The following is a 15126-nucleotide window of genomic DNA, read 5'->3' as shown; positions in this document are numbered from 1 at the left end:
GCCATTTCCTGCACAAATCCAGGTTCTCTCACCCCCTTACCCCCCTCCAAAAACCACACACACAAACTCACTCTCCTGCTGGTAATAGCTCATCCAAAGTGACCACTCTCCCTACAATGTGCATGGTAATTAAGGTGGGCCATGTCCAGCACAAATCCAGGCTCTCTCACCCCCCCCCTTTTTCCCCCCGGGGACACACACACACACACACACACACACAAACTCACTCTCCTGCTGGCAATAGCTCATCCAAACTGACCACTCTCCAAGTTTAAATCCAAGTTTAACCAGAACATCTGTGGGGGGGGGGGGAGGTAAAGTATTACCAGCAGAACAGTAGGTAAGGTAGGTAGATAAGCTATTACCAGCAGGACAGTGGGGTGGGAGGAGGTATTGTTTCATGATCTCTGTGTGTATATAAAGTCTGCTGCAGTTTCCACGGTATACATCCGATGAAGTGAGCTGTAGCTCACGAAAGCTCATGCTCAAATAAATTGGTTAGTCTCTAAGGTGCCACAAGTACTCCTTTTCTTTTTAAAGAACATAGGGTAGGTGGTGGATAGGGAAGAGACTGAGAAATAAAGGTAAAACGAACAGCCAAAAACAAGACTCTGATCCATTCAGAAAGACAGTCAAAGGGAAATTCATACTTACGGGAATTCTTTGGTAGTCCTGGTCCTATGCTGACCTGCAGCACCTTGTTACTTGGCTTGAGAATAGCTAAATCTCCTTGGCCTTGCATAAATTGCACTTGGCGAGAACCACCTGCACTCCATGGTCCCCAATTCTCCTTCTTCAGCTTCACTTCAAGTCTAATGCAAGTACACACACACAGACAAAAAGAGAAGCATTCACATACAAGACTCAGGGAACATCACTAACCAACAGATTAGCTTTACAATGGGAAAAAATAAACAGGTTGATGTCAAATCAACCTTGCTGATATCTATAGCTGAGAGTATTTTAAACTGAACAAAACATAGTTTCATGCCTTTTTGTGTACTATATGACATTATTAACTGTTCTTGGGAAACCTACACAAACAAGGTTATAAGATGCTCTCAATGAAGTTTTGAGGACAAATGTTCAAAGGTTTGAACAATACATGTATACACACTATCTACCACATCACCCAGTGTATCTGCAGAACCCTGCATAGGTGCATGCTAGGGGGTGTCACATACCCAGATACCCATTAGTGTATGCCATTATTGACATATGCATGCAAATACACTTATTTGTGGGAGCTAGGGGAACATGTACATTTTTGCACATGTACTTATGTCCTCTTTTGAAGATACAGGCCTCTATCAAAATTCAAATAGTCTCGTTCACAGCTTGTATCTGCAAATGCGTATTACCTTCAATGCACTGTAGCTAGAGATGAGCTCAGGCAGCCATGATGTGCAAAACCTCAGTTGTTATGCACTGCTTTTTACAATGGTAAAACCAAAACCACCTCTGTTATTGGCTTTGGATTCCCAGTCTATATGACTATATCAGGGATCTGCGGTCCACTGGGAGCTGCGAGCAGCCATACCTGCAGACACTCAGGTAAACAAAGCATCTCGCGGCCCGCCAGGGGCTTACCCTGATGAAGCCGTGAACCAAGTTTGGGAACCCCTAGACTATATGGAACCTTTTACACTTTTTCCTACTCACCCTTGTCATTATCAAGCTAAAATGATATTCTTCCTTAAATAATTCTTAGACTGCTTTGACTGGAATAAAACAGACATGTAAATTCCAGGCTCAATGTCATTAATTTGCTTACTTCATAGGAGTATTAGCAAGAATACAATTTTATTGATATGGTTTCCAGCATGCACTTAAAGCAAAAAACCAGCCCCAACATGCAAACAAAATCCTACAAATTCAAGTTCTCTAACATCTGGAGTTTTCTTTGGACAAACATCTAGAAGTTCAGATACTTATCCAAGCTACCCCCACTGATCCCTGCAGGCCTCTGTCCCCACAAAATCTAAACTCCTACCCTAAATAGGAGACCCCTTTTCCACCAACCACCCATCACTCTGGCCTTATCTTCCCATTATGTATCTAAGCACGTATATCACATGCAACAGTGTAGTACTTCAGCATCTCTAGGGTAAGGCCAAGGAGTACATAATGGGACTGAAGAGAATTCTCCCTTCTTAGGGCATGACGTACCAGCACAGCCCACTCTGCAGCTGCTACTGCATTGTCCTCCTCTAAGAGAGGAAGGGTTTGGACTGTGAATCCATGTGGCTGTTCATTGACTGGCCTAACCCTCATTGCAGTTGGGAGAACTAACACAGAGAACTGCTGGGTAGGCACACTGATGGTGAAGAATTTCCCTTGTGTGGCCTCTCGATAACCTGATGCCCCGCTCAGCACAGCAAGGGAAGTTTTGCTGTATTAAGGTCCCACTGCACACAGAGAATGAGAAGTGGGGAGTGGCTAGGATTTGATCCTAAGGTATTACACAGGTTATGCAAGAAAGTCTTCTAGCTTTCTAAGCACATGAGTATGCAGGCATTCACACTTCACACATCTCCATGGTTCTGTAACAGACGATGGAATATAAATATGAGAATCCAATGCTTACGCTAACCTGGTTTTTGCATCTTTACCCTGGCAGCAAGAAGAAACAGCTGTTTAATATTTTTTTTAAAATCCGTTGGGAAAACAGTTACTCACGTATTGCTAAATTTCAGAGGTAGTTTTCTTTGTGTTTTCTCCTCATATCTCTTAGATAAAAGGCTTAAAAATTCTGTTTTGAAGACCGATTCAAGCAAACTATCATATTCCTGCTCATGTAGAATGAAAATGTCATCCTGCATTGTGCTGTAAAGAAATCAGACCAGGCATTATTCAGCCTTGAATCCAAAGTGCAAAAGTAGCCCTGCATTTTAATAGCATTTGAAAGCAATCATGGTGATTTTTAAAAAATCTAATGAAGAATTAATAGCTGAGTTTTGCTCTTAGATAATGGTTCTTTGTTTCAGCTGCTGGTAATGGGATCCCCAAAACAATCTTCTTGTGTGATATCTGAATACAAATCAGTCATTTTAAGTTAATTATTGTTATTATAAAATGGGAACATGTGCTACAATTAAGAGCTCATATCCTTAACAACAGCAAAGTTAGCCATTAAGACTGGATTTGTAGAACGTTGTATAAAGTTAATTAAAAAAGCTGAAAAAGAAATACTTCTTTTAAAATGAGACTGAAACACAAACCAATAAAAGCAAAGCAAGCTCCCAATGCTGCATCACCTTTAACTTGCACTCCCTGAACTTAGACAGTGAAGCAAACACAGACCCTGGATAAGGTCCATAGCTGGTGTAAGTCAGCATCACTCCACTGAACTTAATGGAGTGATTCCAATTTACACCAGTTGAGGATCCTATAAACTCATACAGGTAGAGTCCCAAGGCCACCTGGAACTCTGCTAAAGGACTGGGCTTGATTGATTCTGCAAAATTCTGGAATCCCCATGATAGCAAATTCTCTGTTGTGATTCCAAGTCACCAAGCCAGGTTTATCAGCCTTAATGTTTTAATAGTTCTTGTTTATATATAATTCTCTTTTCTGTCATAGAGGCTATGTGGTCCAGGACAGTAAGCACGGTTCAATGAGCCAAGACTTCCTGAGCCATGTCATTTAGTCACTGTGTCTGCTCCTCTGTGCCCCATTTTCTATTCTGTAAAAGGGGGCATCAATGCTTACCTCACAGTTCAATGGGAGCTAGGTGCCTTTATACCTCTGAGGATCTAAGCCTGAGTTACTACTGGTACAGCACTTTGAAGATGTAAAAAGAAAAGGAGGACTTGTGGCACCTTAGAGATTAACCAATTTATTTGAGCATGAGCTTTTGTGAGCTAAAGTGTTAAGCATAATTATCATATTACTGACTTCAATGGTGCCATGCCAATTTACACCAGCTCACAAACTGACCCCCTGTCTCTTTCTCCCCTTTTTGTGAAGAAATGGGCTTATCAGATATTGTAATAATGATTCACTTCAAAAAGCTGTACCCTTTTTTAAGAGGTTGGGTGCCCTTTTTGCAGGGGTGCTTTCTGCAGAGTGACTGAAGCCACAGCTTCTCTGATATTCCACCAGTCTTAGGTCTTCTTGTCAGAGTGTTCCCTCATGGCTTCTCTAGTGGGTAGTGGTTTTAGTACTGATGTGCTAATATCCCAGCCCTCTGGCTAGGAACTGAAGCATTTTAAAGGAAGGCTGTGGGAGGATTCCAGAACACTTTTTTGAAGGGATGAAGTCTGTGTCTCTCTCACTTGCTCATACTTTTTCACCAAGAAGTGGTCACAGTAGGTTACAAAGCAAGGACACTGACATCATGGTTACATGTCTGACCAGGCTATGACTGAGGAAGAAGGTGTCTGGGTGATTTATAACAAATGTTCTCCACAAACACCCCAAACAGTTGCAATTAAAAGCTCCGTTTTAGAGGCATGTGAGTGCAAAATCACTAGAAGAGGCTTATATTTTTATCAAAAGGCTCCATTCCCCATTCGCATTATCCTGGTCACATGCATAAAGCCATGAAACAAAAACTTGCAAGTGTATTTGTTCTCCTACTCTGATTCAGACTAATCTTTGGATCGGTCTACCTTCTTACTCATGTGTTTGGGCTGCAATTTCTTACAGATGTTAGAAGCTGCACACTGGTTTTAAAGGCACCCATACCAGTGTGAGGCTTTGTTGCATACTGGCCTCCCTTTCATCTTCTGTTCTGACTGCTAACAACATTAGAAAATATTGGGTTACTCTCTCAGCATATTAGATGTCACATACTAAGCAAAAGCGGAAGGTGTTGTCTGCATTTCTCGCTGAAAAGAAATGAATTTGTATTTCAGCATTTTATATCCTATTAGATTTACAGTTAATATTCATTTAGAAAGGCTCTTTTTAAACTGCAGTTTATTAGAAGTAGCTACTACAGTAATACTCAGAGGGTCAATATCCATGTACTCTAGTGACTGCAACTGAAAGCTGTGGCAAACCATACCTCTCAATAGCCAGGTGGAAAGGAAGCCAAAATTACATGGCTGTCAGCAGATGACTTCATTTCTCAAAAAAGTACATATGGGAGTAAATCAAAATAAGTCACTGATGTCTAAAAGAAATCTGGATATTTATTACTTCAACACATCATAATAAAATAGAAGAGGACTAATTAGGTCAAGCACACAAGGTTCTTTCACCTAATTCAGTCTTCTCACTCTTACAATTACCTATTTTCTGATTACCTGGCTATTAATTAACTTCCCCTTTTGGGCACACCCTTTTACAATGATCCTTTCCCAGCATGCCTGGCTGATAGCTGGCCCTTTAAATGTGGGAGAAGCAACCAGCAGCAGCTCTTTGATATTCATTTTCCCTCAAATTGCTGTGGGCTGCAAGTCTCTCCCTTACAGAGTGTGAGTATTTATTTATATATATATACAAAAGAGAGAGAATACCTATCAGCCCATTCTAGATGCCCTTGATGAGAGGACTTGTGGCACCTTAGAGACTAACAAATTTGTTTGAGCATAAGCTTTCACATCTGATGAAGTGAGCTGTAGCTCATGAAAGCTTATGCTCAAATAAATTTGTTAGTCTCTAAGGTGCCACAAGTCCTCCTTTTCTTTTTGCTGATCCAGACTAACACGGCTGCTACGCTGAAACTTAAAATACAAGTGTCAACACTCACTCTACTCCTCTGTAACCAAACCACAGCAATTCCATCCCAGGTAATCCCCAAACAGAACATTAAGGAGAGGAAAAGTTGAACCTTCGTACTTCTCTGACAATTAATCACCCTTTCTCCCTCCCTCATCCCCATTTTAAAAAATGCTTTCTTCTATTCTGAGTGCTCCTGTTAAATCAGAACAGTTTAGAAAAGAAATGAACCCTTTGAAATGCCCTTTACATAAGTATAATTGTAATCCAGTCTATATGACCTGATGAAAATTTAATTTAGCATATTTTCCTTCTGGGGTATATTCAGACTCATTTCCAGGTTGGCTCAGAATCCAATTATTTTAAATATATTCAAAAACATGCAGAAATTTCCAGGCTGAGAAAGATTGTGTTGAAAATTAGGGGATTGATTTGTGTTTGAGAGAATAATAGAGAATTTAAATAGAAATAGTACTCCGTGAGGTTTCTGAACTCCGTGTGTTTGAAAGAAAAAAAAAAAGAGGCAGATTGTTTTTCTACAAGAATACTCGGCCTTTGGTAACATACAGGCACACAAATTGGCATTAAGTGTACAACAGGAAGGATTCTATACTATTCCAATAGTTCAGTAAAAATCTATTAAGAATGGCAATGAAAACTTTTAATTCTTGCCATTTTCAGGGCAGAAGTATCTCAGATGCCCCATAAAGTCTGGTCCTATTACAGATAGTAACCTTTGTGCCCTTCTTCCTACTTGATTTAGCATGGCTACCCTAACTCAATAGAGAACAAGAACCTGTGTAAGAAATATTCATTCTGAGTACGGCCCACACTAAAATGAAAACATTAAAAAAAAGACAACTCTCACTATGTTTATTTTTTTAAACATGGAGACAATGTGATATATTCCATCATGTGCCAGCAATGCCCCTCTACCATGTACACTGGTAAACTGGACAGTCTCTACGTAAAAGAATAAATGGACACAAATCAGACATCAAGAATTATAACATTCAAAAACCAGTTGGAGAACACTTCAATCTCTCTGGTCACTCGACTACAGACCTAAAAGTGGCAATACTTCAACAAAAAACCTTCAGAAACAGACTCCAAGGAGAGACTGCTGAATTGGAATTAATTTGCAAACTGGATACAATTAACTTAGGCTTGAATAGAGACTGGGAGTGGATGGGTCATTACACAAAGTAAAACTATTTCCCCATGTTTATCTCCTCCCCCCCCCACCCCCCGAACTGTTCTTCAGACCTTCTTGTCAACTGCTGGAAATGGCCCAGCTTGATTATCACTACAAAAGGTTCCCCCCCACCCCACTCTCCTGCTGGTAATAGCTCACCTTAAGTGATCACTCTGGTTACAGTGTGTATGGTAACACCCATTGTTTCATGTTCTCTATGTATATAAATCTCCCCATTGTATTTTCCACTGAATGTATCCGATGAAGTGAGATGAAGTGAGCTGTAGCTCACGAAAGCTTATGCTCAAATAAATTTGTTAGTCTCTAAGGTGCCACAAGTACTCCTTTTCTTATGCCATGTAATTTCTGAAATTTTTGGAAGCCACAAGCATTGGTTTATGACGATAACAGCACATTGACAACTCATGGTCAAAGCCTCATTAAATATAACATCAATATAATAAATATAGAGTTCTGAATTCATCAGATTTGGTTTATCTACAGAAAGGTATGCTCCCATCTGAAGTAATGAGTGTAACCACTCTTACTGAGTTGGCAGTCTGGAGGCATGCTTCTTTTTAGCTTACTCAGTACAGCTGTATACACAGAGTACTAGGGTCCTAGTCTGAGTGTCTAGATGTAGTAATTTTCAGGACCCACACTCAGTTTAGTTTTCAAGCACCAGAATAAGAGACTTCACTCTAACGTCCAGCCAACACCTATTACTGTAGCCATTCACGGTTGCAATTCTTGTTATAACTGTGTGACAAATAAAACAACACAGGCCTGCTTTGAAAATGCTGTGGAAAAGAACAGGACCAGTATGTGTTAACCTATCTGCTTAGAAATGCCATAGAATGAGCGGGCACATTTTACACCCTGTTTTACACTGGACTAGTATGAGACAGGTATTTATAAACATGTACTTCAAAAGTTTGCTTTTAGTTATCAACCCATAATACTTAAGTATGGGAATATTTTAAAAATAATTAGTTTCGTTTAATATTTAATTCCTCTTATTGCCCTAAGCAGATGGTTCTGTATCATTGTGTACTGAATGTCAATCTAAATGCCAGCACTAGCAAAATGTGATAACTAAAAAGATGGCAGGAGAGTTTGTTCTCTCCTTCTGTGAGGGAGGAAGTGTTTTAGATGGGTATCCATTTGTCTGATGTGCAGTTTCTTGCTGTTTTGTACTGAGTCACCTGGAAGTGGTTTATAAGCATTATGTGACCACAGAAGCTATTTCCTGTAATCTGGAATGTGTCTGTCCCTGAGTCAGCAGAAGTACTTAGCAGACTAACCAGCATTAAAGTCTTAATGTAGAATGGCCAGAGAGAACACCACTCCAGGAAGTAGGACTCACACAAAAAATACTCAAAAAGCATTAGGAATTACTTCTAAGACAGACCTTTGGATCAAAAGTCATTACCACCTCTTAATGTTAATGCAGACGGAGAACATTTTTCTGGGAAGCCATGGGCCAAACTGAGAACTCCTGTAAAAGAACTACTGATTGCACCACATTAACAGGTACTCAGAAAATCTGTATGTGTTTGTGTGTAAATGTAAGTGTGTGTACTCCTGTAGCTAGCATATTGGTAAGAACGGAAAAGCAGTTTGGTTTCAGAACTGCCAGTCCCCTTGCCTTTGTTAATTTTCAAATTCACTGAATAGTGCTTATATAATTCCAGCCCTAGTAAACAACCTCCCCTCTCCTGTTCCTACATGATTTTTCTCTGCCAACAGAAAGAACCTGGCCAGGCACTGACCTTAGGGAAACAGAAAGAATTCTCTCCACCTCAATCCTCCGCTTTAACACCTCCTTCACCAGGCCTTTTTCTGGCCCCTGCTTCACCTTTTCACGCCCCATCAGATATATGCACTTTGGAGTGAGGACAAGGTCTCGTTTCACGCCCTGAAATGTGAAATGATTTGAAAAAATATAGATGTACAGCATCAACAAAATACACAGGCACCTGAAATTAGCTAAATAAGAAGGACATGAATGGGTCACAGATACATAATGTACCAGATTTATTTTGTTTGGGGAGCAGTGGAAGGAGGATGTAGAGAAGTGGGTGAATGTTATTCAGCTTGGATTGCATTTAGATAAAGATAGAGCTTTGCTCCTTATTCTCTATTTCTTAATTCCAACACCACTTTCTACCCAGCATCTGCCACAGCCCCTTCTGTCCTTGGGACAGAAAGTTTGAAAATGATATAACATGGACCATGGCTAAAGAATGTGATGGAATCCTCTATCCGTTAGTCCCAAGAGTGATAGTTTTCCTTCAGATCTGAAATCCCAGGTTGTATGGAACTGCCCTATACCCTATTTACAATCAGAAATTGATGTTTTCCAAGCATGGTGGAGTTTCCTTTCTAGGGTAGTTCCTAAAAAACACTGCTTCATAACTTAGACAGCATGACTAGACCAAGGATCATGAGGTTTTTTTGTAACCATACCTTAAATCGCCTGTCATATTTAGTAATCGTGTCTGCAAAATCAATCTTCTCCCGTTTCCCTACAAACTGACGTAGCTCTGGATGTTCCTCCATGCCTATGTAGTCCCCAATAAAGTTCCTGTTGATGCTATTTCGCCTTCTCTCTTTCTTGTTCAGCAACAGATCTGAGGCTTGAACACCAAAAGAATACATTAATAAATACTGCTAACCAAAGAACTTTCTAAATTCATGAAAAGAAAGAGCTCACAGGGCTTCAAGAGGAGCTTAACATTAGAAGAAAATTTAGGCAAATCTGGCAGGTGAAAAAAGGCACTGGTTAAGCTGGTAATCCTTTTGACAGGCAGATGTGTGCTTTGAAAGCCATACCTATTTAAATACTTTGCCCAGAATGGAGAGCCACCTCCAGAATTAGGGGAAGTTCTGATGCAAACCTGATCTCTGTGGAACTATCTCTAAGAACAACTACCAAAAAGAAAGAAAGAAAGAAAGAAAGAAAGAAAGAAAGAAAGAAAGAAAGAAGTTGTAGAACTATATTGCTTAGCAAGATTTGTCCCTGGAAATGAAATAGTATCTATATCTAGCACCAATCCACGAAACCTGAATTATTACTCAAAGTCCTCTGCCATCATAACAGATTTGTTTTCTAATAAGCATCAGACATTTTTCAAAACATGCACACCTCACCTTTGGTTTAGAGTTAAGGGCTTGTAGAAGTGTTTTGCTATTGCCCAGGAAGGCAATAAAGCATGACAAACTCTAGGATGGAATTTATATTAGTCCCAAGTCCCAGCTTCTGTTTAGTTGTGGAAAGCTCTCTCCCTCACTACTAGATAACTTCTATCCCTACCACTTCAAATTGTTAGCAAAATGCACTCAACCTTAAACAAAGCAATGCAAGAGTTTGCACTCCAGGATAGGAGATATTACTTTGCTCATTTGAATCATGCTCTGTTTCTGGCTCTGGGATAGCTCCTACAGCATTAGAAGTAAAGACATACCTTCTTCTCTCATTTGTACATACTTCTTCCTGGCCATGTATTTCCTCCATGCCTTCTGGATTGCCCGAGCATATCCATCATACTTCCTTTCTCTCATCTCTTCAAGCAAAAACAGCTACAGATAAAGAGGAAAAATAGGTCAAAAACTTTAGGTGAGGAATAAGTGAGCTTGGAAAAATCCACATTTCACTTTCAACCTCCATGGATGCCACCTATTTGTTACACTCCAGAACCAAGAGTGCCTTACAACCACTGTCAGTGGGCCCAGCATCAGACTGGGAAAGAAAGCTCTTGCAGGGAAAGGAGGAAGTGTCCTCTGATGGTGATATGGGCAACGATGGCTCATGTAGAGTCTACCCCCTACTCCTGCTGCCAAAGTCTGGAGGACGGTGAATAGGGATAGTCTTTTCTCCCTGCAGCACTGCTATCGCAACTTTAGGCTGTGATTCTCTAGTGGGCCCTGCTCAGTCATACTGCATGACCTGCCCTCCTGCATTTGCTGCTTCTTGGCTGAATCTGGGCATGACATTGCCAGAGTACAGGAGGTGGCTGGTCTTGTCCTAGATAACACGTCATAATGGATCCATAACTTGATACTGTCCTCTCATTTCACATACAGGAGGCATCAGAGGGTGGATAAATACTAGCTCCTGCACTGTCCAAGTCTGAATTTCAAACTCCTTGTGCCTCTTGGTTACACTCTTCAGTAGTGGAAGCCCCCTGGATGGTTCTGTGGGTCCAAGTTACTCGGGGTTCCCTGGCAGGTTCCCTGGCAGACATGGCTTGGATCGGGATCAGTGAATCTGTGCAGGATATACTGATCCTTGGCAAGGTTTTAGGGGGTTTCTGGGAAATTTCCCTGGATGCGATATCCAGAAATTCTTGAGGTTGCCCCGTTGTTGTGTTCTGAAACACTATTTTCTTCGCAATCCATACGTAAGAAATTATATGTCACTTATATAATTATAACTAAAGATTTCCCATTTTAGTTAAATTCCCCATTTACCACATGTCAGAGCTCCATTAGCTTTCAGTTCATAGGATGTGTTTGAGGAGTTAAGTTGCTCTTAGGAATAGAAAGCAAAACCTTGGATTTATGGAATGGTGTCTTAAGTTCCGATAAGCGTATGCTGACCTGTCTACGTGGTCGGTATGCCTCTAGTGTTCACTAACAACTGCGCTGCTTTTTATTTATTTTTTTTTAAATACGTAACAGGGTATACTATATGTTAGTTATAGCACATTGGAAGTTAGACCCTTGATAAGGAAATAGGATTTTATAATATCCTAGGAATTCTTAACTGTGTGTGTGTATATATACAAATCATAGAGTCAAAGATAAAGTTGGGTGGGGAGGAATATATGGCATGAGCATAGTGTCTGCATGCTCAAATGTTCATTTCTAGACTTCTGAGTTATTATCTATGGAAATGATAACATATTTTTGAGGCATTAGGTAGACCTTAACGATGCTGACATTTTCAACCATAACTATTTCCTACTGAAGTTGTCCGTTGACAAATATTTTGGGGGCTGTTGCCAAACAGTATGTATGTTTCTCCCCTGCAAATATGCAAAATCCCAGTATATCCACAAGTGGGTCATGAAGATCCTGTAGAAATCAGGGAAAGGTCCTTCATGAAGATATGTCTGTTGTTTTCCACGGTCACAGAATACTTCATGTGGTTGCTGGATTTTGGTTGAGAGACAGGCATGTCAATGTGTTATGCCAGGAATACAAACAGACCATAAAACTTCACAACACATGGAACTGCGAATAGAGATCTCCAAAAAATAGTAGGAAAATGGTCCAACGTGACAGTGCTATGAGTGGACAAAACCATCTTACAGCCAATCATGGCACTAAGTGGGCACTAAACCAATTAAAAGTTATAGTGTAGACACAGGCCTGACTGCTTCAAAAATTCCATGAGATTTACACAAATTAATCCAGCAAGGTGATGAATTCTGCTCCTTACTCCATATGAAAAGGGAAGCCTCTAAAACTAGGTTATTCTCTTTTCATTTTAAAATCAGTTATGCCAGCCAGGGGCTCTTGGTTTTTATATTTTTGTAGGGTGTTTCTTAGAAAAGGCTGCTGGAATTCTCATGACACTTGTTTTCTGAGATAGAAAACCAAAGACTCTAAATTTCCTCTTTTCCTATGAATTATCTAAGAATTAGGAAATTTCATAAAAAATGCTTAAAATATAACCTAAGAGGGGGCAAAAAGCTGCCAATTCCCAGTGTATGTTGGCTGTTTTAATTCCATAAAAGATATTATTTTAAAAGATTAGCTGGCTTGTGTGTATGTCTTTCAAAGTCGTGGGGTTTGAAACCATGGATGCTACCAAAAGAAAAATAATGTCATGCCTATCCAATGTAATCCAATGTGGGTTTTAAAGCAAACAGATCTTTTCTGCATGTTCAGCAAAGTAACTAGACTACCAAAGTGAAATCATATGGTAAATATAAAGCTTTTACACAAAACCTAGGATGGGAAGTTGGTCTTAAAGGAGAATCCACTGAGAATGGAGCAAGTTTTAAAATTATACCAGTCAAATAATTGGGAAGATTAATTATATTTTAGGAGGGGTTTTCAGCTCACTTGCCTCTGTTATCAGGGGCTTTTCTGCAAGAGACAATAGGCAGGTCTAAAAGCATCACTGCCACTCCTCTGTACACATGGCTGCCTGTCTGCCAGCTTCTTCAGCAGCAGCAGCACTGAGAGAAGTCCTCCCAGTCTCTAAACTCCTCAGAACTGCAGGGGCGTTCTGGATGTTGAATAGTGCATTGGAGTGATGTTGCCATGGGCAGGAAGTGGAACTGAGCATCAAGAAAACAGTAAAACTGACTCTACACAAAACGTTGCCAAATGCACAAATGTAATCACTTGAAGGGCTATGTGTAAAAACTGTAGCTCAAAAGTTTCAAACTGAAGCATGATTTTCAGTTTGGTTTCCCTCTAAAGCATAGTATCTGAAAAAAACAGGGTAGGTGCTTGTGATATCAGTTGTGTTGCAAAGAAAACACACAATCCTGATCTCTTCTTCAAAGATATACTCTAGTTCAAACATCGCTTGATGCAGGAATTACTGGATGAAATTCTCTGGCCGGTGTTATGCAGGAGGTCACATTTAGAAGATCATAATGGCTGCTTCTGCTCTTCACATTTATTTGTAACAAGCTTTGCAGCTCATCTTATGGTTAAAATTAGGTCTGGCCAATCTAACAAGTTTCATATCTGATTAAAAAAACAGAAGTAACTGATGTCAGCAGTGCATGTTTAATGTTTTCATTGTCAGAATCAATATTTGACTTACTAACATTGCTGCTGACACAGAGCAAGTCCTAGGTTTGACTCCATGCAGAAATTCAGACAATGGCCCACTTGTCAAGATATAATGCAATTGTGTGATCATGTACTGTGGATTAGACTCAAGCCTGATAGAGATTTTGCATTTGGGACCATTATGGACACACCAGAATAATGTCAAGAGGTTCCTGTGGTGGTGACAACCTCAGTGGTTGTTAGTGAAATGCTAAAGAAGCGTATTTAAAATATTAAAACGCTATCTCTTCCCCCAAACTTCTGATATGTAATACAGGGAGTGTTGTGCTTTAAAAATACAAACACTAAATCCTTTTTAGAGAGTGCAGTCAATGTTTGTTTTGTGGGTACTAAAATGATGTGGGCAGAAAATAAAAATTTTCAATGTATATGTAGAAATGAGGTAAGTTAATGTGGCACTTCAATACAAAAAAATATGGAAATGCTACCACACTCCTTTTAGAAACGTGTTTTACTTCTGTGCGTCTGAACTATTTAGTGCCTCAAAACTGTGTGTGAAATAAAAAATCCCCACTCAAACACTGAACTCACACTAAAATGCATTAATCTGATAGTTTTTAATAAAGAACAGACAGCCCCTGCAATTGATTATTCTGTATTGAATCACACCCATAAACATAAAAAATACCCTCCTCAACTCTATGTATATAGCTATAAATGAAATAGGACACAAAAGCTGACAGTGACTTTTACATTTTGATACATACTGTGCGGAACTATAGTTTCTCTCCTTTTTTCCCCTCTCTCCTTGTATGATGGGTGGGTAATCTAATGTAGCCTCCTAAATTACAGCCTTAAATATTAGTGTGATGTGGTGAACCATTCATGGTATAACGTAACACAAGAGGTGACATCACAAAAAATAATTACAGAAGATGTAGTTGGTACCTGGGCGCTATCCTGTCAGAAATGTTTGTCCCCTTCTTAGAATGATCAGACGTCCCGATATTATTCGGACTATCCTGATATTAGGGACTTTGTCTTATAGAGGACCCTTTTACCTCCTGCCCAACCCCATCCCGATTTTTCACACTTGATATCTGGTTATCCTATCTCTTATGCAAGTGCAAAACCCAGAAATAACCATGCACCAGCCACCCACAAAATTGGATTCCTATGGCATATTCTAGGTTGGCTAATCCAGGACCCAGGAGAATAAATGTAGGCATATGAGTGAAATGGACATAAACCGAAATTCTTGGGATGGTTCCTTTTTCTCAGTGGCGCTCTGAGGAAACACCCATCATAGGCTCAGATTTTTTTTTTTTTTTTTAATTAGTGAATGAGATTCTGGATAATAGTCATAAGAGGCTGAAAGAGTACTTGTTTTAATCCAGCCAAATGTACAGACTTGACTTACTAGAATTGTTCAGAAAAGCAATTTTCATAATTGCCATGGAATATAATGTATTCCACTGCATCAATGTATGGCACTGTAAATTTCA

General features: G+C 39.8%; 1 protein-coding gene across 1 annotated transcript in view; it reads right to left on the bottom strand.

The window, feature by feature from the left end:
* Positions 1–15126, bottom strand: part of MYO1E (myosin IE) — a 140234-nt gene that overhangs the window by 19234 nt on the left and 105874 nt on the right. Inside the window, exons 20-24 of the mRNA XM_084640799.1 lie at positions 10330–10444; positions 9332–9501; positions 8635–8780; positions 2680–2826; positions 655–812 (exon numbers count right to left, since the gene is read on the bottom strand). Of these exons, the coding sequence (XP_084496925.1) occupies positions 655–812; positions 2680–2826; positions 8635–8780; positions 9332–9501; positions 10330–10444 (736 nt within the window). The remainder of the gene's footprint in view (positions 1–654; positions 813–2679; positions 2827–8634; positions 8781–9331; positions 9502–10329; positions 10445–15126) is intronic.

The sequence above is a fragment of the Lepidochelys olivacea genome (genome assembly GCF_965140295.1).
Source record: "Lepidochelys olivacea isolate rLepOli2 genome assembly, chromosome: 10".
In the NCBI taxonomy this organism is placed as follows: Eukaryota; Metazoa; Chordata; order Testudines; family Cheloniidae; genus Lepidochelys; species Lepidochelys olivacea.
This window is presented reverse-complemented; position numbering and strand designations above follow the sequence as displayed.